At 41.5% G+C, this 22,279-nt stretch overlaps 2 protein-coding genes and 2 long non-coding RNA genes across 8 annotated transcripts; 2 read left to right on the top strand and 2 right to left on the bottom strand.

The window, feature by feature from the left end:
• Positions 1-193: 193 nt before the first annotated feature.
• On the top strand, positions 194-7,390 carry LOC122771706 (glycine--tRNA ligase-like). Its single transcript, XM_044029420.1, has 17 exons — positions 194-390; positions 1,074-1,175; positions 1,278-1,380; positions 1,527-1,668; positions 1,758-1,846; positions 2,749-2,825; positions 3,019-3,164; positions 3,248-3,397; positions 3,491-3,653; positions 4,002-4,166; positions 4,266-4,373; positions 5,099-5,244; positions 5,329-5,414; positions 5,502-5,611; positions 6,205-6,298; positions 6,425-6,615; positions 6,699-7,390. The coding sequence occupies exons 1-17, from the start codon at positions 346-348 to the stop codon at positions 6,810-6,812; spliced, it is 2,031 nt and encodes a 676-aa protein (XP_043885355.1). The 5' UTR covers positions 194-345; the 3' UTR covers positions 6,813-7,390.
• Positions 7,391-8,282: 892 nt separating this feature from the next.
• Positions 8,283-17,151, top strand: hhatlb (hedgehog acyltransferase like, b). Of its 4 annotated transcripts, XM_044020853.1 has the most exons (13): positions 8,283-8,439; positions 10,886-10,969; positions 11,044-11,181; positions 11,841-11,908; positions 12,000-12,113; positions 13,462-13,656; positions 13,734-13,943; positions 14,308-14,479; positions 14,562-14,706; positions 14,799-14,834; positions 15,388-15,589; positions 15,809-15,950; positions 16,233-17,151. In XM_044020853.1, the coding sequence occupies exons 3-13, from the start codon at positions 11,076-11,078 to the stop codon at positions 16,448-16,450; spliced, it is 1,608 nt and encodes a 535-aa protein (XP_043876788.1). In that variant the 5' UTR covers positions 8,283-8,439; positions 10,886-10,969; positions 11,044-11,075; the 3' UTR covers positions 16,451-17,151. The 4 variants fall into 4 exon arrangements, with proteins under 4 accessions (XP_043876788.1, XP_043876706.1, XP_043876950.1 ...); XM_044020771.1 differs by lacking the exon at positions 10,886-10,969; XM_044021015.1 differs by lacking the exons at positions 8,283-8,439; positions 10,886-10,969 and adding an exon at positions 10,380-10,574.
• Positions 17,152-18,142: 991 nt separating this feature from the next.
• On the bottom strand, positions 18,143-19,763 carry LOC122766332. The gene is made up of 3 exons (XR_006360063.1): positions 18,718-19,763; positions 18,498-18,637; positions 18,143-18,418 (listed from the first exon to the last, which is right to left on the bottom strand). It is a non-coding gene; the product is annotated as an uncharacterized LOC122766332 (long non-coding RNA).
• Positions 19,764-19,833: 70 nt separating this feature from the next.
• On the bottom strand, positions 19,834-21,906 carry LOC122777629. Of its 2 annotated transcripts, none has more exons than XR_006361349.1 (4): positions 21,847-21,906; positions 21,676-21,773; positions 21,505-21,602; positions 19,834-21,392 (listed from the first exon to the last, which is right to left on the bottom strand). It is a non-coding gene; the product is annotated as an uncharacterized LOC122777629 (long non-coding RNA). The 2 variants fall into 2 exon arrangements; XR_006361350.1 differs by lacking the exon at positions 19,834-21,392 and adding an exon at positions 21,402-21,430.
• Between the last annotated feature and the right edge of the window lie 373 nt (positions 21,907-22,279).

Consider the following 22,279-nt stretch of genomic DNA (forward strand, 5'->3'; position numbering starts at 1 on the left):
GAAAGTTAGGAACGCCCCTGCTCCCCTGAGAGCGACCCCAGGAGAAGCAGGAGGTCATTATTAGAGTGAGAGTTTCTAAAGTTGATGTACAGTCATTTTCTAGAGCAGCATATGTTAAACCTCTGGCTGATGCAACAAAAGCCCTTGTTTCACAGAGTAGAAAACAGGCGCCTCCCCTACTGCACTACTTCTTCTTCCTCTTCCTCCTCCTCCTCCCTCAGCTCAAAGCCGGAGTAGAGGCGCTTCGTCCTCAGTCAGTTCTCTGGACCTTCAGCTGGTCACGGAGGCAGCAGATCCACTCACTCACACACACACACGCGCGCGAGACTCCTCATACTTGTCAAGATGGAACAAATCCTCGCACCTCTGAGAGAAGCTGTGCGCGAGCAGGTGAGCTCTCCCTCCAGGTGTTTTCACATCTGTAAACAATAACATGTGTGGGCGTTCGTTTGTGTCCACGTTTCCAAAGCGCGCGTGACGATGATATTTACTGCTGTTAATCTGTGACACTTTAAACTTTAAAGTGTTTTACACTTCATGTGCATGAATTGGAAAAACGCGGCGGGTCGAGCATCGATGCGTGAAAGGAAAAGTGAAAGTTGGAACAGATTCCTCATCCTGACGCTGCTGCTGCTGACAACTATATCATAAAAGATCGCCATCATCGGTTATTGTAGTCGACTAACTTCTCGATTCATTGAGTAACTGTTTGCATAAAACGCAGGGTGTTTGTGTTTTTATGTTTTATTTGTCACTCCTCCATCCCCTGACACTTTGTTGCTGCTGTAATAAGTGAATTAACTCAGTGTGGGATCAGTAAAGTCAAAACCTAATCTAATCTGATGTCAAATAACTCTCGTTTTTATTTGATGCAAATCTACTGTGTAACCCATAAATTGATTATCAAAATAGTTTGTCAATCAATTGATTAATAATCAACGATATACGATTCGTCAAACTAATTGACGTCCATTCAAAACTAAAAGCTGCATTTAATCCCATGCATGTGCATTTTATGTGTGTATGTCTTCTAAATAAACTGAAAGGAAGTGAAACACCATGTCTCCTCGCAGGGCGACCTGGTGCAGCAGTTGAAGGACAAAGGCGCCTCCGAGCAGGAGGTGAACAGAGCTGTGTCTGAGCTGAAAGCCCGCAAGAAGATCCTTGAAGCAAAGGTCAGACCCCAGAGGTTTTCAACTACTGCTGGTTTTTTGATTTTTACTTTTCGTTTTCATCGAACAAAGGTGATAAACGATGAAATGCATCCTCACTTGTAGGAGTTGGCTCTTCAGCCCAAGGAGGAGACTGTGGACAGGGTAAAAATGGAGGACACCTTGAAGAGGAGGTTCTTCTACATTCAGGCTTTCGCCATATATGGAGGTAAAAATGTGATGCAAATCATCATGAATGTGAAAGCAAAACTACTCTGCAATGGTTTGGACTTGAAGCACACACACACACACACACACACACACACACACACACACTCACAGAGAGTGAAAGTTTCACTCTGACTTTGCTCTCAGGTGTGAGCGGCCTGTACGACTTCGGCCCGGTGGGATGTGCCCTGAAGAACAACATCCTGCAGGTGTGGAGGCAGCACTTCATCCAGGAGGAGCAGATCCTGGAGATCGACTGCACCATGCTGACTCCCGAGCCCGTCCTCAAGTAAATAAACGCCTTCCGCTCCAACTCAACGGTGTGTTTCTGTGAATGAAACTCGTATCATCTCCCACTTTCAATCTCTTTTTTCTCAGGACGTCTGGGCACGTGGATAAATTCGCCGACTACATGGTGAAAGACGCCAAGACTGGAGAGTGTTACCGTGCTGACCACCTGCTGAAAGGTGACTTTCTTTTTTCCTTCCGCCCTGATCTGTCGGATCCATTTCTCTCCATTATTAGAAAAAAAAGGGTCAGATTTCACTCTAAAAAAGAAGGAGGAGCTTTTGTTGCAAATAAATTATAAGTTATATTCATCTAGAACCTGCCCGTCATAGCTGAGAATAACTTGTGTCAGATTCATGAGCTTTTAGTGAACTTTCTGACGACATTATTGTAGATCCAGCAGGTTTTCACCTGCCTTTGTGGAGCATTTGTCTCCAGGCAGGATTCAGTTCAGGTCTGGGGTTGAAGCTGGAGTTCTTAGGTGACTGGATTTTCAGGTTTTGAGTACATAGTATAGTTGGGTTAGTATGGAATTAGATTTGTGTCAAACACTTTTCACAAAGCAAACCAAAATGAGCCACAAAATCAAAAAAAAGCACACAAATTGCAAATCAAATATTGATTTGATCATTTGAAAATATTGTATTTTTATTTGTTTGAGAAAGAAAATACACTTTTGCTCTGACTGTTGCGTTTGCGCTCCCTGATTTGTTCTTTGCACCATGTTTTTGTTGTTGTTTACAATTCTGCACAAAAGCAAGCGTCAGAGTGGCAGACACAATTCTGATCATTGCAAACAAAAAGTGTCTTTTCACACAAATAAAAAATACAATATTTTGGAATGATTAAATCGATATTTGATTTGCAATTTGTGTATTTTGATTGTCGTTGAAAATGTGACCTATAAACACACACACACACACCCAGGATGTCTATATAAGGAGTTGTGTGTTCATATCAGTCGATATATTCAGGTTAAAAAAAAAAAAAATATTGAGAATATGAGATATAAAAAGTTCTCATTGCTCTGCATCTCTGTGCTTGATTGGCGGCTGCTAACGGAAGTGTTCTTCACCCCCAGCTCACTTAAAGAAACTGATATCTGATGAGACGTGCTCCAAGGAGAAGGCCGACGAGATGGAGGACGTCATCACTCAGGTGGGGCCGACACACTCGGGCTGAAAAATGTAAATCGCTGGTATCGATGCAACGACCCACAAAGGCAACCTCTGGGTTCTAATTTTGACTGTTTATAGCTTTCATTTTCATGTCATGTCAGACATTGTGAAGAACACTGACACCTGCAGGTGGAGAAGTAACCACCGGATGCTCACTGCTGCCTTTGTTTCAGATGGACAACTACACTCAGAAGGAGTTGGCCGATCTCTTTGTGAAGTACGACGTCAAGTCTCCCTCCACGGGGAACGACCTCACGCCTCCTGTTTCCTTCAACCTGATGTTTAAGACCTCCATCGGGCCGGGAGGCAACACACCCGGGTACGGGTGTGTCTCAAGTGTCTTATGCCGCTATGTAGCGGAAAAGTGCCATTATATTTCTTAATAAACTCTTCTCTGTGCAGCTACCTGAGGCCTGAAACAGCTCAGGGAATGTTCCTCAACTTCAAGCGTCTCTTGGAGTTCAACCAGGGGAAACTGCCCTTCGGTGCCGCCCAGATCGGGAACTCCTTTAGGAATGAAATCTCTCCCCGCTCCGGACTCATCCGCGTCAGGTAACGAGACGCGAGCGCGCTCCTGAACGCGGCTCGCAAGATCCAGATTATTAACAATCATACGCGGTAAACCTCCGTCCTCCTTCTGTGCAGAGAGTTCACCATGGCTGAGATCGAGCACTTTGTGGACCCCAACGACAAAGTCCACCCCAAATTCCCCAATCTGGCCGACCTGGAGATCCTGCTGTTCTCCTCGAAGGCTCAGACGAGCGGGCAGCCTGCACAGATCATGAGGCTGGGCGATGCTGTGGAGCAGGTACAGCCTGTTTTTGATTAAACCTATCATTATGTGTGAGTTACTGAACTGTCCTGAAAACATATGAACATATAACCATCATTTAAAAATATTAAACTACCAGTGTGTGGCGTCTGATTAAATCCACCCACGCTTATATGAGGAAGCAACCGTATATATATATATATATATATATATATATATATATATACATATATAATAGATAATATTTGTTACACATGTCTTTGAAATGACTCGGCACAAATGTGAACAGCTTCATACGTTGATCTAAAATGACTAAATGACTGTATCGTATCGGGCTAAATATCGGTATGACATTGTCTTTAAATCCTTGCGTGCCTGCTGCAGGGCGTGATCAACAACTCCGTTCTGGGCTACTACATCGGAAGGATCTACCTGTACCTGCTCAAAGTCGGGCTCTCCAAAGAGCGCGTGCGCTTCCGTCAGCACATGGAGAACGAGATGGCTCACTACGCCTGCGACTGCTGGGACGCAGAGTCCTTAACCTCCTACGTGAGCCTGCCCTCTCTGCCCTTCTCTCATTCTCATTATCTGGCAGGTTTTATCCTCACGTACTGTACATGATGTCTGGTTTCTCTCACTCTCTCTCAGGGCTGGATAGAAATCGTGGGCTGCGCCGATCGCTCCTGCTATGATCTCTCGTGTCACACCAGAGCGACTAAAGTCCCTCTCGTGGCAGAGAAGCCTCTGAAAGAGCCCATATCCTTCCAGCAGTCATGATTCTGACCACATCATAAGTCTACTGTCATGCAAAGGCCGCGACCAGACGGAAACGGCACCAAAGGTAAACAGTCTTTTTCCACAGCTTCTCTGTGCTGAGGAGGCAAACAGGAAGAGGAAGCGAATTCTTGGAGATTTACAACAACAATCCATGTAAACAATCAGGCCAACACACTAAGTAATTGCACTGGTTTCCTCTGCAGCAAACTCTGCCCAAATCCGGATTTTTAAACTTGCTTTATTTTCACTTTCACTTTTTAATTTTACGACTTTATTCTCATAACATTACAACTTTTTTAATATTAATACTTTATTCTTGTAAAAGTATGATTTTATTCTCATATTAAGACTTTTTTAATTTTACGACTTTATTCTCAATATATTACGAGTTTTTTAATATTACAACTTTATTCTCGCAAAATGACATTTTTAATAGTACGACTTTATTCTTGAAATATAATATTAGGACTTTTTCCCTTTTATGACTTTATTTTCACAATATTATGATTTTATAAAAAAAAGTTTCTCCTCAGTTTGGCCCTAATACTCCGTCGTCCAAAAGTTCCAAAAGACTGGCTGATAAAAAGCGCGTCATTTTTTGTATTATTGTGTACAGCGTGCAGCTGGCAGACAAAATACCACCGTTTACATTCCCTGTGCTGGAATATTACGCTCCGTGTTTTTCCTCCTTAACGTCTTCCCACAAAGTGGTTAACGTGGTTCAGTTTGAGCCCAACAAAGGCGCCGTCGGCATGGCCTTCAAGAAAGACGCCAAGCTGGTTCTGGACTTCCTGGCCGTCTGTGACGAATGCTACATCACCAACCAGGAGAAGCTTCTCAGTCAGGCTGGGTAAGAATTCAAATGCATGGAGTGTTTTGTTGAATTAGTTTCATCTAGATCTGACAAATGTTGTGTTCATGTTTTTTTTTTTAGGCAGTTCAGCATCGAAACTGAGGGCAAAACATTCACACTGACCAAGGACATGGTCAGTGTGAAGAGGTTCCAGAAAACCCTGCACGGTAATGAGACACGCGGGCACAAAAGCTGGAGCGAGCTGCATGCGTGTTAATGTCGGGGTCTTGAACGCTCTCTTTTTCCCCCCACAGTGGAGGAGATCGTTCCCAACGTGATCGAGCCCTCGTTCGGCATCGGCAGAATCATGTACTCCATCTTCGAGCACTCGTTCCGCATCCGAGAGGGAGACGAACAGAGGACGGTGAGAAAGTTGTTTTTTTAATGTTTTTAAGGATCCTCGTGAGCTGCAGCGTAGACCTCGGGTCTGGTAAATAAAATAAAATGAGCATATATAGTAATTATATGTATAGAAACACAGACGTAGAGGTGGGTTTAGTAGTTAAGAAGCAGAAGAAATGCAAAATGCATATAACGCTGCAAATTATGATTCTTTTCGTAATGAACTCATCTGTTCTAACAAAAATGTAATGATTTCTTTGTCATCTGGAGGAGAAAAAAAAAGATTCACATTAAAGAAGCTGACAAATCAGAGCGCTTGTTTTTAACACAAAACTAGTACTAACATTATACTGACTATACCTATAGATTTACTGCATTTAAACACTATGTATACTATAAATAAAATAAAAACACAAGTTATAGTGTGTATTACAGGTATAATAATAAAATATCTATACACATACGTGCGTTTATATGTATGAATGTATATTCACATCTATATACTACAGACAAATGTGATTTGTATTTTATCATACGTGTTCTTAAAACCCAGCCAATCCCTCTCCACTGTTTTAATGAATGGTTATTTATTTATTGATTGATCTGTTGGTGCAGTATTTCAGTTTCCCGGCTCCCGTGTCCCCGTACAAGTGCACCATCCTGCCTCTGAGCTCAAACCAGGAGTTTATGCCATTCGTGTCCCAGTTATGTGAGTGTATATATAGATATGTAATCCTAACAGTCAGATTTCTGCTACTTAATGTAAAGTTTTTGCTTACCGACATGTTCATTTGTGAGCTTTTCTCTTCTTCCTTTCTCTAACTCTCTCTCTCAGCCGAGGCCATGACCAAGAACGGCGTGTCTCACAAGGTGGACGACTCCTCGGGATCCATCGGGCGCCGCTACGCCAGGTCGGACGAGATCGGCGTCGCGTTCGGCATCACCATCGACTTCGACACGGTGAAGAAGTCGCCGCACACGGCCACGCTGAGAGAGCGAGACTCGATGAGGCAGATCAGGGCTGAGGTGGGCTGTTAAAATATCAAAAGCTTTAATGATTCACTTAGTTTGTTTGCGTGAATTTTTACTAATTTACAAATATATTGCAGGTTTCCGAGTTACCTGGTATGGTCCGTGACATGGCAAACGGCACCATGACTTGGGCTGACGTGGAGAGCAAGTATCCCATATTTGAAGGACAGGAGACCAACAAGAAGGAGTAACTCCTCTTCCTCCTCCGCTCTGAGTGTGCAAACACTGTCCATATTTAGCATTTTGTCGTCACTTCGTGCCTCACACATATTTTTAAATGAACAATCTTTCATGACTATTTTTGAATTGAATAATAATTCCAGATATATTTTCATCTGTGTCATACTGGAGGAATAGGAATAACGCAGTCCTGTGAGGACAACTTCACCTTTAACAGTATTTTCATCACCTGAGGAACTAGATTTAGACCTGAATCTGAGGAAAAAACAGTGGTTGGGTTATAGATAAATAAATAAAACCTCTGAATATGGAGTTAATGTTATAGAAATGTGGTTGTATTTCTAAAGTAATGTCCAGTTTGGTAACAACAGTGAGGTATAAAGGAGCGTGTATAGGTCAGTGCAACAATATGGTCACATGAAAAATAACTAAACAACTGAAATTCATCCTCCATTATGTTCTAAACACATTTCTATTGTCATACTATTATACCATAGTGTGTTTGGACTGTAGTGCGTGCCAAAAAGTTAATATGTAATAAGGAAATGCATTTATACCAAAGAATAAAACCAGCTCATGTATAAATACAGGGAGAAATGTAGGTCTTGAGTCTGATTTTACATATTCTGCTTCTTCTCTATTTTTTTTTTTAAATTCTGTATCCTGTGCCTTTAATGTGAAGAATCTCATTGTTTCCTGCTGTAAGGTTGCCACACATCTCACTGCATTACATTCTGTGGAACTGTTAGTATACGGCAGTAGTAGCAGGTGGGCAATATGAGCCTAGAATTATAACACACACACACTATTCCATCAGGATATATCACAATAAAGATACTCATGATGATATTTTACAGAAATTTCAAAGTAAAAGCGCTTGTTTTGATATTACTTCACAGTAAAAACATCAACGATGCGAAATAAAACTATTCATATGTTAAAAAAAACTTAAAATAAATCTAAAGTACTAATTGTTCAGCCACTTTCAAGCTTAATTACCCACATATTCTTATCACCAGAATCTGTGATGACGCCTTACTGTTCATTGTCTTAGTTGTCCTTGGATCTGAGCAGTCTTCAATGAAACCTTTCAACTTAAAACTCATCACTAACTCCAGAGGTTCCATCATTGATCGTCTCACCCAATGTCCAACTGACATGCAAACTCCACACAGGAAGACCCTCGGTCACACCTGGTTACGAACCCTGTCTTTTTGCTGTGAGGCAACAGTGTCCGCCGTGTGGCCCCACTGTACCTTTCAAAATCATTCGACACAAATGTACTATTTAGCGGGTTTAGGTTGGGTTAGCACCCCCGCCGCTTTACTTATGAAGGTGGGATCACACACAACCAAGACCCTGTGTTGTCAGGTTTATAAGCAATTATAGTGATTTAACAGCCCTCCTGTTCTGTTCCGCCCCCCTCTGTGTCAGTGGTCAAAGTATAAATACATCATGTCACCTTTAACCGATGGCAGCTCCCTGTCTGGGAGTCAGAGCGACCCGCAGCACAGCCTGCGCCCTTTGGATGCACCACAGATTTGTTTTGGGGTATTTGAATCGGCACTTTCTGAGCAAACTGACAAAAGGTTTGGTTCCCGGTAACTTCTCCGTGGGCTTGCAAGTGCTGCATTCAAGGTCAGTGTGACAACAGGTGCCGCTGGGAACAAACTCGCATGACTGTGTAGCAGCAGGCCTCGTAGACACTCATTGTCAAGAGAACAGGGAGAGTTATTTGATGTTGCCATGCAGTTATGTATGTTCCAGACAGATTATCTTGTTTTTGTTTGGCACTGGGGACAAAAGCTACAGGATGAATTTAGTGGAGAGAAGTTTGGTTATAAATAGCAGGCAGCTGCACCTTGTCAGTGTCTTTAAGGCTCTGACTTCTAAACAGAGGAACCTCAGCCATTTGCCCTTCACTGTTCTTGTCCCTTGATTTGACAGAGACCTGGAACCCTTAATATAATGAATTATTCTTTACACAAAGAAGTAATAACACAAGCAGCCAGTGGAAGAAAGTACTTTTGTGTCTACCATGATAATTGTCCACTAAATATTGTTGTGGAACTATTTCACTTTATCCTATACAGCATTTTTTGTTACATTGCAGATACAGTTTAGAAAACCTACTGTGATTTATGTTATGAGTCAGTGTGACAGATTACTGCAGTTGAAAATGGCAAAATACTTGATTACTAAACTCCGTAATTCTGCTTTTGTTGCTTAATCTATAAACTGCTAAACCAAAAATATTACATATTAACAAGCTACTGCACAGAAAGCATCATGTTCCAATGTATCCTGTTTTGCTAACATGCTAATTTGGCAATAATAATTGTAAGAATTTGTTGTTAATTTACACTTTTTCAGATATGTTTAGTTTTATTTTGTTGTTTTGATGTACTTCCTGTCTATGTCCGATTAGATTCCTTTGCTTTTACTTCCCTCACTATGATGAGTTACATCTTGGTTCTGTGGGTTCAGTTTTGACAGTTCTTGTTACTCAGATTCTCCGTGGTACGTGCTGTTATTTTTAACTTCAGTTGCCCGTTCTTCATAAGGATCTTTGGGTGCTCCCTCTTCAAAGAGCTGGCCATCACAAATCCATATTAGACACGGCAGATCCTACTTTGTGTTTGAAGCATTATTTAGAAGACAAATCACCACAAACTCTATGAAACTGTAAAGATTCATCATGACCTCTGCAAAGTCTTTAGCCCGCTTGACAGTCTGCTACCTCTCGGGCCAACCAACCATTTGCTTAATTCAGAGACCTGCTGTTCATGGATGGTCGGTTTTTCAGATTTTAAGCCAGAGTTTGAGCCGAATTTGTAAACTATTTTCTGTCGGACTCCCTTGGTGGTTCATGGATACTGCATGAGGAAATGAAGACCCAGATCCACCCAACAGTCCAGTCATTTCCCCAGTGTTTAGGCCCACGTTCCAAAAGTCATCCTGATCTTCAGCCCCATGACTCCAGCCCACAGCCCTGGCCAATGATGCGCCCAAGCTTCAGACTGATGTTTTCAGTGACCAGCCCAAGCCAAAGTCATGCCAGAATAATATATGACCTCAACAGCCCTGCTAATAAGACCCAATAACAAACTGCACCTTCAATGACAGTAGCCCAGAGCCAGTGTTGGGGATCAATTTCCTATGATCCAGTGTATGTGGTCACTGCTGAATTCACCTCCTCAGAAGTCCTGACAGATGCCTACTGTTCATGGGCCGAGAGGGTCCCCCCATCAGAGCCAGAGTCTGAACACCACATTCTCCATCAGTGCTCAGCTTGTGGACTTCTGCTCTGATGACCACCAAAGCACTCTGGTGGTCACACAGCTTGATGGCCTCAGACAGCATCATTGGCCTCTGGTGAAACCCTGCCTTAGTGGTTCCTGCCTCATAATCTGGTGAGACCCCTTCTGTCTCCTAGGCTCTGCCAGTGGCCTCCTTCTCTGTCTCCTGAATCTGTGTCCCCGGAAGGGTCTTAGCTTTGCCGTCACCCTCCCGCTCGTCTTTTGGGAAGGTTCTTGGCAGCCTCTCTGCTTGCTTTGCTCTCAGACCATCCCTCCTGAGCTGGGTTAGTTTTACCTGCAACTCTTTCCACGCCCTTCAGTGTTTAGTTTGTGAACTTTCCACACTCGTTTTGCCTGTTAATCTTGTTACCGCTGAACCCTTCATTTGTATTCTTGTGTTGCGTTTCTTTGGATTTCAGCACCTGTTCTTTCAGTTTCTCAAGCCAGTTCCGCATCTTGGATCCTTCTTTATCGGTGAGATGCTAACAGATGGGACATGGACATAGCCCAATCTAATAGTAATAGTATACTGTATTGTTAATTTCATAATTTCAACAGCTGCTACTATTTTTCCTTTTTGCACTATTATTTTACAAGTACTCTGCGTTCCCATCTGCATCCGTGTTTTTACTTGTGAAACATTTGAAAAAGAACTAGGTTTGGACCTCAAGTGTAGTACTTAGATACTGAAATGACAGACAAGTCAGTGTCTGTGTGTATTTTAAGTTCCACCTGCAACAGATCACACTCATTCAAACCATGAGGTGAACTTCTTTACTGTGAAGCACAGAACTGCTCGTGCAGGACTTTGCAGACGGTTGACTGTGTGCGAGACAAGAACAAGGTGGGGACCAGACCCTTTTTAGTAGGTGAGGTGAGCCGAGTGATGTAGTTTGAGCGGTACAGTACACAATCAATTGTTGACTCGTACGTTTGTGCTCAGGATCCTCCGGAACTGGTCCATTCCGTGTCACCATGGGGGTCAAAGCTGCACTTCCCAAATATGAAATCTACTTCTACAACACAGTGCTGTGTCTGGCAATGTTCTGGGCCACTAGTTGGATCTTTGAGGTGTCCAGCTGTAAGTACACACACACTTGACTCTCTCTAACATCTTTCACTCCTCCCACTAGACAAAGAAAACTGTATAAGCAACTAATGTTATTTTTACTCTGAGAGTTACACTTAAAATAGACTATGGGAGGTACGGGGATTACAATATATGGCCTTGCTTATAGGACGCCAAAAATACTGCGATACATCCCATCGTCAACCCTCTATATCGTATCACCAGATTTCTTGCCAATACACAAGTTTTGTGCTTCCCTTAAATTATGTTAGCAGAGGCCTTGCACGCGCGTTCAGTTGTTTTAAAACTGCACTCAGGTTGATCCTGAGTCGATGAGCCAGGTCCGGCTTTCACTCTGTATCAACTCACTCGTGGTAAAGTCAACAGTACAGTGAGGGAGTGAAGAGCTGAAGCTATGCAGACCATGCAGAGGAGATCAGGTGTCAGTATTAATACACACAGACAAAAAGAAAGAAAAAAAATATGTATGAGAGTACAGTTTCACCGTCTCTGTAACAAAGGATTCACACGTGTGGTCAAGAGGAAGGCAATGAAGACAATGTAACAAGATATGTTTGTTTCTGGCAGTATGACAGTTTCTCAAGCAAACAATAGAGTCTAAAGTGAAGTACTGTGTCGATATTTTGTTATTTTTGGCCTTATCTTCTCAGCAAATGCAAGCAGAAAGTCGTTCAAAACCAGCATGAAACCAGGATGGTACTACTTTGGGAGGAAAATGGTGAGAGGACATTAATACTTCTGTAAAAACAAGACTTCATGAGTGCACAATAACGCCCGTCTAACTTCTCTCTCTGCTCACTGTTCTGCAGGACACGGCCGACTTTGAGTGGATGATGTGGTTTTCCACTTTCAGGGAGCACATTTTGTTTGCTCTCTCTGGTCACGTGCTGTTCGCCAAGATCTGCTCAATGCTGGCTCCACAGGTGCCTCAAAAGTACTGATTAATTTATTGAGCTCCTGTAGGAAGAGAAATGTGCTAAAAGTCAATTTGGGTTTAATGACACGCGGAGAGCTGCTATTATCATGGAGCAAAAATCAATCACGTTGTCCGCCGCTATGAATTAATCTCACACTACGCTCGTTATTATGAATACTTGGTGACATTTCAAACCCACTTTGTCACCATTTATTTTTACAGCGTTGCACCGCAGCCTTTTATATCACCAGCTAAACTGCAGATGATGAATGGAACCAGGTGGGAAGGAGTTAAATGGGGTGGGTGGGGGCTGACTGTAGATGAATAAAAAAGCAGCAACAAACAGAAACTTCATCTAAATATAGCAACATAACTCATGTCACTATTGTCGGGCCCATTTTGAGTCACGGAGTGAAAACCTATCGCGAAGAATCCATTTTGGAAAACATCACTTTTTTTATACAATCTATAAAAAAAAAGGTTATTGGGGCCAAATTGAAAAGAAAAACATATTTAATCTTTAGAGAATAAAGTGGTAATATTAAAAATATTGTAATATGAGAATAAAGTCATAATATTATAAGAATAAAGTTGTAATATTGCATTGCAATATGTTGTAATACTATAAAGTTGTGATATTATAAGAATAAAGTCAATATTAATCAAGCAATTTTAAAATTAAATCAAATAATGATACAAAATCTCATAACATTACCGTGCTAAAAACTAGAGAAAGCAATGTAATGATTTTCTTTCTTGGACCATATTCAAACTCAAATGACCAATGAGCATCTAGTCTGGTCAAGAGGGGGAAAAACCAACTGTTCAAAAGTGGGTGGGCAATATGATCTTGAAATTGACACAATTTCACAGAATTTCAAAGTAAAATTACGTATATATATATAATTACATGTTGATAATTAGTATTTTATTCTGTCTCTATTCCATCGCCTCAGCCACACACGTTTTCGTAGTATAACATGATATTAAGTGACGGGCTGCATGCAGTGGGACCACATGTGGCCCGCGGGTCGCCAGTTTGACACCTCTGACCTAAGGCGCCGCAATAAAATGTTCCAGCGTGTAAGAGTAAGTGATCTAATGGTGAGACTGCAACTTGTAACAAATGAGTGACTCCTCCAAACTATTTGGCTGCCCTAAGTATGTATTAAAATGATTTTCATTATATTCTACATGATTATACACTTGAGTACATGTATTCAGTTTCTGCCCACGAACGAACCCTTACTGGACCTTCAAGTCACACTAATTCTGACTTTTGTATCAACATCACAGTGGGTGTAGCTGCATCATAGACTGATTTTTGGACATGTGGTTGTGTGTCTCCCTCACAGTACAGGTCCCTGGTACACATGGTGTATGGACTGCTGGCTGTGTGGACCAGCATGGGTTGGACGTACGTCTCCCTCATGTTGTCTCACTGCATCCTCCTCTACAGCATCTCCCTGGTGAAAATTCGCTGGCTTTGCTTCGTCACTGGCTTTTGTACTCTCGCCACGTTCAAGTGTGAACCATTTGTGTCCTGGCAGGTGAATGAAATTACACAAGAGGGACGTTTTGGTTGAATGTAAAATCTGAGTTAATTCTTTGTTTCTTCTCCACACAGGCTGGATTTGTTGAGGGAGACTTTGAGCTACGCCACGTTCTCTTCTATGGAGGCTGTGGGTTTACTATCATGCGCGGCATGAGCTTCGCTCTTGAGAATTGTGAAAGGAAAGACGGAAACTACGACATCCTGGAGCTGCTTAAATACAACTTCTACCTCCCCTTCTTCTATTTTGGGCCCATCATGACCTTTGACAAATTTTATGTTCAAGTAAGTTACACTTTAAATCTACCTCAATTCTTTGAACAGTTCCCAAAATCTTTGGGGGTTTTACACATTAAAGTAAAAAGAAATCATTAAAACTGCCGTTAGTTTACATTCTTTTAACTAACTTCCTTGCTATTGTAAACATGCCCCTCCCTCCTTCCTGAGGGAATAGCTGATTCACCAACAGTCGAACCTCACAAGTTGAGAGGACAGCCTCTTTCTGGAGTACAATGAAGTACTTCATTGACAACATCAAAGTTATTTTAGAAACCATCCAATTTGTAATGTGAGCTAAATTCTTTAGTTTAAGAGAAGCATCACAGAGGTTTGGATTATAATTGAGACGTGTGTCTGCTGCCCCCCACAGGCCAACAAGTCAGACCTGACTAGAAAAGAGCGGGAAATGTGGAACATCAGTCTGCAGGGCCTGATCCACTTGGGGGTCATCATTGTAGTGGACGTGCTCTTTCACTTCATGTACATCCGGACTCTTCCCACCGACATGAAGCTGCTCAAACACCTCTCAGACTGGGCTCTAGGTCTGGAAATGCCTGTCTGCCGCAAAATAACAAAGGTTCCAAAGTACCAAATGCATGACTGATGTGTTTGAACTGTTTGCAGTGGGTCTGGCTTACTTTAACTTGGTGTATGACTGGGTCAAAGCAGCTGTCATGTTTGGAGTCATCAACACAGTGGCCAGACTGGATCATCTGGATCCACCCAAGCCGCCAAAATGCATCACGATGCTCTACGTGTTCGCTGAAACGTGAGTGGGATTTTTCCACAGCTCGATCACATCACGTGGTTCATTATACTCATGATTTAAAATTAAACCTGCTCTATTTGCTCTCTCTGTAGCCACTTCGACAGAGGAATCAATGACTGGCTGTGCAAGTGAGTGCATTAAAGCAGTCGTGACCAGCCATGCTGATGATTTTCATTCTAGTCAATAATCGTAACTTAAGAATCAAGAATTTTTATTGTCATGAACGAAATTTTGCAGCGACTCCCGGCTTAAAGGCACACAAAACACTTAAATAAGACACAACAAAATATAAAACTAACTAACTTAACAAAATAATTAAAATAATTAAAGTAAGATAGATTCAAACAAAGTGTTTAACAAGAAGTAGTAAAACAAAGGTGTTTTAAAAAGGTGACAGAGATACAACAATGAACATAAACAAGAACGCACATACTGTATTTCCAAAAACTTTTCATAACTAACTTTTTTACATGATTTAAAAGAATCACATGTAAAATGCATTATTTATCTTCACAAAATTGAAGTTTTCACAGAAAGGGGAGTTGAGGCAGGGATATTATATTATATTAAGCAGAAATTTGCTGGGGTTGTAATGGTTTGTCGTCTTTAAAGAGTGTTTCCCACCTATAAAGGAATTTGTAAATGTTGTATTATTGAACTCTTTCTGATCCTTTCGCCCAGGTACGTGTACGATTACCTGGGTGGAAAGCATAACAATGTGGTGGAGGAGCTGGTGGCGACGCTGTGCACCTACGGCGTTGCCGTTCTCTGGCTGGGACCCTGCGAGGTGGTGCTGCTCTGGGCTTTCTTTAACTGGTTCGGCCTCAACTTTGAGCTGTGGACTGCCAAATTCTTCTCCATGGAGCCGTTTGCATCCATGGAGGTGGGTCAATACTTCTGTTTTAGTGTGTAGTAGTGGTGTAAAGTGCTTTTTGGCTATTAATCAATTTCATGGAATCGCTGCAAAGTGTTCCATCAAAGAAGATCAACAAGAAAGAATTCTGTTGTGTTTGTTTAATGTTTGAGGCTACAACCAGACACCTGTAGATGTCAATTGTTTTCACTTGAATTTTTAATTTAAAGGTTTGTTTTTTTTAAACAGATGGAAATGTCAGAAGCCATGTCCCGCAGGATCAGAGCCATCGTCAATACTTTGAACTTCTGGTGCATAGTGTTCTTCAACATCGTGGCACTGAACAGTTTGGACTTTGCCAAGTTGGTCGCTAAACGACTCCTCCTCAAAGGTGAGTGTTGTTTTTATATTATATTATATTAATTTATTGATGCGACATAGTATGGTAAAGGTTTCAAATGGGTTGGTATATTATAGTAATATCATCTCATTAATTCAATTCAGTGTGGTAATTAGATATTACACGAATACCATGTTATTTTCAAAGTAATATCATAAGTAATGACATTTCCCCCCCATTACTAAGCTATTACCTATGCAACTACTATCATATTGTTACCGTAAAACTTCAATATTTATAACACTACCAGTAATTCTCTTCATCCCTTCCCAGGTTTTCCTATGACCACCATCATCGTCATGTTTATGACATACTGCCTCATTCAAGCAATTAAGGAGCAAGAGAGGAAACAGGCCCTGATCAATGACCCTGATCCCCTTCCTCCCGTCCAGCCTCAAAACATCACCACCAGTGTGACCGGTGCTGCTGCAGCAGCGGCGGCGGCTGATCCTCAGCCGGTCGCCGATCCCAGTAAAGAAAAGGCAGAGTAGACATTTGGTGTTCGCCATTAAAGGACGCAGCAGTCGACAGTATTTAATGTTGTAACGTTTGAAGGAATGCTCTTCTGCACAGCCTAAACTGTAAACATGTTTACCATCATTTTACTGTATTTAATGAGGAAAAAGACAATGCAGACAATTAGTTTATCCTTTAAGCTTTGCCTTAAGCGATATCACAAGTAAACTGCAACTTTTTGTTTAGCTGTTAAGAAAAGGTGTGACATTTTAATGAATTGTTTGTATGAATGACGGTAGTGTTTTTCTACCTTTTTTGCCGAGTGGTTTCTCAGCGAAACCTCAGGTGTGAATTAAAACAGTTGAGGTTCTTCTGCAGTTTGAGTCAGAGCTGCATCTTGTGGTTTGTGGTGCGAGGCATTTCTGATCATCACATCATGCTTTGTAGCTCCGACTGTACTTTCACACTAGAAACACTTTGCAATAGATCGCATCAAGGATGTTGCTTTCAAGAAACCACTTTGTGGAGTGATTTATGCATGACTGCTTGGCAAAATTATTTTAAGAACACACATGTTCTTATTTAGATTTCCTTAACTCTATAACAATTGTATTTGTATAATATCAGAGACTGCTGACAACATCTAAGCCAAGGATATTTCTATAACTCAACATATCTTTATGACCCAATGTAAATTATGAATTTATGTTTATCAGATATAAACACCTGAACGATACTGGCCGTCAATCATACTGTTGTCCACTCATTCGTCTCACTGTCATCTAATTTACTTTGAGTAGAAAAATGTACAATATTGAAATGCGCAGTTGAGACCATTAACTCATCAGGAAGTGGTTTACTGACATAAATCAAGAGACTTTTAATCAAATGGAACTCTTTTTGGCCCCTGGTCTCCGAGCTCAGTGGAAAACTAAATCCACTTCCTTTAAATGTGGACATGGTTCCTGAGTAAATCAACCTCGGAGTATGAACCTCAACTTGGTTTCAGTAAATTGGGAGGTGCTGCCACCCAATGGTGAGTGAAGTTTGACACCCTCTACTTGCCCTAGCTCCAAAAACATTCACAACTGTCTGCAGTATGTACCTGGTGTCCTGCATCTTGCAGTGGCTTTGCAGCCGAGTCCAGCCGCCCCCAGCTCCAACTATAACATGAGACACGATGAGCTTCTGGCAATCTTTTATTTCATTCCTCTGGCTTTCACCAGCAGAGGGACATGGTGAGCAGCAGCACAATGACTGGCGACAGCAACAAGAAAAGAACAAAACAAAAAAAACATGTTACACATTTACAGTTATCTAGACTAACTAATTATCATTAACTGGTCATAGTAATCTGCCTTAGCTAGTTTCTGATGTTTACCAGAACTTTTCTCAATGGTAACCCAGACTTAACCATTTAAATGCCTTTCATTTAGTTTCACTGTAGCATAACACCACACGTTAGTCCAACACTTAGCTGCTAGAGTGGTTTGCATTTAACTATGTGATTGCTTGATTCACATGCATGCAGATAAACTGAGTCAACACAACTTCTGTCCTTAATCCTAATGCAATACAATCAAGTTGACATTCAGAGTTCAAAAGTAACATTTTTTCCACCATCGTCATAATACAATCTCGAATTAAAAGGGTCTTGACACAACTAAATCTAAAATATTGACATTAATACAATTAAAGAATTCCGTGTTTTTCAAAAAAACAACTTGTCAAAAAAACATTCAGCACAGAACCATGAAAAAAAGAAAATATTTAATAACATAATTTTAGTGTTGTGCTGCTTCATGTGCAGTTTTGTGATTTGTGGTGGTGGGTCAGTGGGGGCAGGGGGCTCTGGGTTGAAGAAAGTCCCTGGCTTTAGGTGGTAAAGTCCATTTTGTTTAAATAAAACTGGATCTATGTCCATGTTCTATTGGGCAGAGAGGCGGAGCAGCCATTGAGGCATGTGTATATTTTGGTAGGCTCTGGTCCTTAAGGTCCAACACCTAAGAAAAAAAGTTAGCACACTTTATGCTGAAGTAAATACGGATTAAACAAAAGTGAGTATAAGCTGAAAGAATGTACCTGAAGACATCCCGTGGCAAAGGAGTCATCGTAGAAGGGTCGGGTCACCTTGGCCAGGTACTCATTACAGCGATCCATGACGGGACTTCTCCAGGTTGTGGTGTCCAACATGGAGTACTCTGATGAAGCCTTCATCACCTCTTCAAAACAAGGTAGATTTTGATAAGTCAGAAGGAAAAAAAAGGTAAACAAACAACAAAAACCCTAAAAGGTAGCTCACCTGGTCAAGGGTCTTCTCACATCCAGTCAGGGTCCACCGATGGATGCCCTCCCCAGTCTCTACCTGGCTTTCCTATTCTACACCGACGGTTTGCCAAACTACCCCGGTCTCCAACCACAATTCAATATCAGATGACCAAGCCTCAAGCCATTTTGGATGATGCCAACCCCAATGTCTTGGTTAGCTGCATGAAAAACTGCCAATCTCAAAGTTGCCCAGGCAAAGTTCCTTCCAATTCTGCAGCCTCACTACAAAGTTTCTCTGCTTAAACCCCTTATTTTGCATGAAATCAATTCCACTTTCCCTCTCTCAGACCTCATTCTCTCCCTGCAGCCTTACAACACCCATTGCTGTCGTCGTAAAATCTGCAAGAGGCAGCGATCTCACAATTCAGAGCTACTTATGTGTTTAGCAAGATGTAGTGCTAGACCATTGACAAAGCAGACCCCTTAAAATGTTTGACCCTAATTTGACCAAATGTGTCATTTTGTCTAAAAGTGACCTACATAGCAAACATGTTCACTCCAATTGTTTTGGAGGAAAATAAATGCATACCATGACAGGCTGAGTCACAAAATCAGATGGATCCTGGTCTGATTTTGGAAACAGCACAGCCATGGTGTGCCAGTCAGTCAGGATTTGTGGCCAGATTCCTTCACACACACAGGAGGAGGGGAAGGACAAAAGGCCCAACCATCTTACGAGTCGACTCAATTTACCTTCTTCTGTTGTGTGAAGGAGAACCAGCTCATTAAATCCTGACTGATTTACAAATTGAGCAATAAAGTTGCTCAAATACTAATTCTGTTGTTTATGCCAAGAGCATGCGATCTTAAGCATGGTTTCCCAAAAGGTTAGAGGTCAGGTTACTGACCCCAAGAATGTGAAATTCAATTGTTTTTCGTCTTGTAAACTGAGGAAGCATTTGGATAAATTGGATCAGACATTTTAAGGTGTCCACTTTGTCACTAGTCCAATGACACGTCTTACCCAACATATGAAGATGCAGTGAATCAGGATATGGCTACCTTTAGCAGATGTGACAACAGCAGCAGTGGATGTTGGAAAGCTGCGGGGAGAGAAAATGAGATCTGGAGACAAGTTGGAGGAATCATTTAATGCATAGCTCAACAAGAGTTAAAGAAGGAAACTTTAGGGCAAGTGTCAAAATCAGAGAAAGCTCGCCAACACACCTGGGAGATTGCAGTTTTCTCATGCAACCAACCAAGAGATTAAGATTAAGCATCATCGTAATGACCTCTCAAGTTGCCTAAACTGTGAAATCAAGTGGCTGTCAATGTCATATTTTCATTTTGCAAGAAAGTCATGGATACTGGTGAGTTCAACCTATGTTGTCTCATCAAATACATCACCTTGGGCAACCTATGAAGTTATATAATTCCAACCAGCTGCCAACTTCGCAAACAAGAGGCAAAAGATCACTTATCTTTACAAGTTTACATGATCAAGGTTAATCACAAAGCTCCAGAGACGTGAAGTGAATCCAAAAATCAAATAATGAAAAATTAATTCATAAAAAGCTCCTGCCACAAGAGGGTACTTGAACAGTCTCAACACTGAAGCCAAATTCTGTCAGACTTTTTTTCCTGAACACCACGACTTCTGGAATTCAGCCCACTGAATGTTTCATTTCAATTTGTAACATAAAAGATAAAGTTCTCAAATTTGGCATAACCTTCAGTTAAATAATCTGAGTTGTCTCTCTGCCAGGTTTGTTTCCTCCTAAAGAACCGAAACACACTCTAATCCTGAAATCTAATCAGTGAGGACACATTTAGGACACTGTCTAGGTTATCCCTGCATACAAGACACGAGTAACGCATGGTTTTGCAGGGGAAGATAGAAATCCCCTGCAGGGAGGCCTCCCAATATGACGCGCAAAAAGGCTTTATGAACACAAAAAGGGTTCAGCTTGAGTCTTTAGCAGGGACTAAACTTGGCAGACTGAGACAAGTCAGTTTAGCAGACTGAGACAAGTCAGCTTAGCATTGAATTCCAGTTTAGTAAGTGATGGATAAAACTATAGAGGCAATGCATACAATCAGAGAAAACAGATTAAGACTTAAATTCATATAAAAAAAAAACTTGACAAAAAATGTCAAATTAAAGTATTTCACAACATTATCCATGGGCTGTATGACATCTAAAATGTAATGTGGCTACACTTGCCTAAAAACAGGAGAAAAAGTTCAGCTTCATAATCAAATCAAGAACCAGTTATAATCTGATCAAAGCAATTACCAGGTGAGAAATAAAGGAATAGCTCCTTTAGCTCATTGTAATCAAATACATTATACAGCACTTGTTTATAAGAAAACTTGCCAAGCTACAGTATACTTTGCATTTATCCTGCATGAGTTCGACTCCCCAAGGTTGTCAATAGGCGAAGTCACAACTATGAGTACAAGAGATAAGACCAAATTAAAGTCATTAAAAAATAAGGTCCCAGAATTTCCAGCAGAAATCGTAGAAGCCTCGAGACTAATCAACTTTAAATAATCCATTTAGGTTTAGACCCTGACTAACTCCCAGACACCAGAGAGAGCAGATGAACAGACAGTCTGAGACTCCAGGAAGAGAAAACCTTGGCCAAGGTCCTCAGTGCAGCCATCCAGGACAAGACTTCTCCAGGTTGTGGTGCCCAACATGGAGTCCTAGATGTAGGAATATGCTGCAGCCTTTATCAACTCTTCTAAACAAGGTTGAATGTGATAAGTCACAAGAAAAAAAAGGTAAACAAATGACAAAAACTGTATGGTAACTCACCTGGTCTTCTCACATCCAGCCAAGGCCCACCGATGGATACCATCCCCAATAGAGAGGTTCTCTGATCCAGGAATCTGCTGCAGCCTTTATCAACTCTTCTAAACAAGGTTGAATGTGATAAGTCACAAGAAAAAAAGGTAAACAAATGACAAAAACTGTATGGTAACTCACCTGCTCTTCTCACATCCAGCCAAGGCCCACCGTTGGATACCATCCCCAATAGCTAGGTCCTCTGATCCAGGAATCTGCTGCAGCCTTCATCACGTCTTCTAAACAAGGTAGAATTTGATAAGTCACAAGACAAAAAGGTAAACAAATGACAAAAACTGTATCGTAACTCACCTGGTCACCGGATCTTCTCACATCTAGCCAAAGCCCACCGATGGATACCATCCCCAATAGGTTCTCTGATCCAGGAATCTGCTGCAGCCTTTATCAACTCTTCTAAACAAGGTTGAATGTGATAAGTCACAAGAAAAAAAGGTAAACAAATGACAAAAACTGTATGGTAACTCACCTGCTCTTCTCACATCAGCCAAGGCCCACCGTTGGATACCATCCCCAATAGCTAGGTCCTCTGATCCAGGAATCTGCTGCAGCCTTCATCACGTCTTCTAAACAAGGTAGAATTTGATAAGTCACAAGACAAAAAGGTAAACAAATGACAAAAACTGTATCGTAACTCACCTGGTCACCGGGTCTTCTCACATCCAGCCAAGGCCCACCGATGGATACCATCCCAATAGCTAGGCCTTCTGATCCAGGAATCTGCTGC

The sequence above is a fragment of the Solea senegalensis genome, linkage group LG1 (genome assembly GCF_019176455.1).
Source record: "Solea senegalensis isolate Sse05_10M linkage group LG1, IFAPA_SoseM_1, whole genome shotgun sequence".
In the NCBI taxonomy this organism is placed as follows: domain Eukaryota; kingdom Metazoa; phylum Chordata; class Actinopteri; order Pleuronectiformes; family Soleidae; genus Solea; species Solea senegalensis.

Bases quoted from the DNA above. Each gene is read 5' to 3' on its own strand.
- LOC122771706 (XM_044029420.1), top strand. From the start codon at position 346: ATGGAACAAATCCTCGCACCTCTGAGAGAAGCTGTGCGCGAGCAG. The intron at 1,176-1,277 runs GTCAGACCCCAG...CCTCACTTGTAG, and splicing joins AGAAGATCCTTGAAGCAAAG to GAGTTGGCTCTTCAGCCCAA. The intron at 6,616-6,698 runs GTGGGCTGTTAA...AATATATTGCAG, and splicing joins TGAGGCAGATCAGGGCTGAG to GTTTCCGAGTTACCTGGTAT.
- hhatlb (XM_044020853.1), top strand. From the start codon at position 11,076: ATGGGGGTCAAAGCTGCACTTCCCAAATATGAAATCTACTTCTACAAC. The intron at 11,909-11,999 runs GTGAGAGGACAT...ACTGTTCTGCAG, and splicing joins ACTACTTTGGGAGGAAAATG to GACACGGCCGACTTTGAGTG. The intron at 13,657-13,733 runs GTGAATGAAATT...TTCTCCACACAG, and splicing joins AACCATTTGTGTCCTGGCAG to GCTGGATTTGTTGAGGGAGA.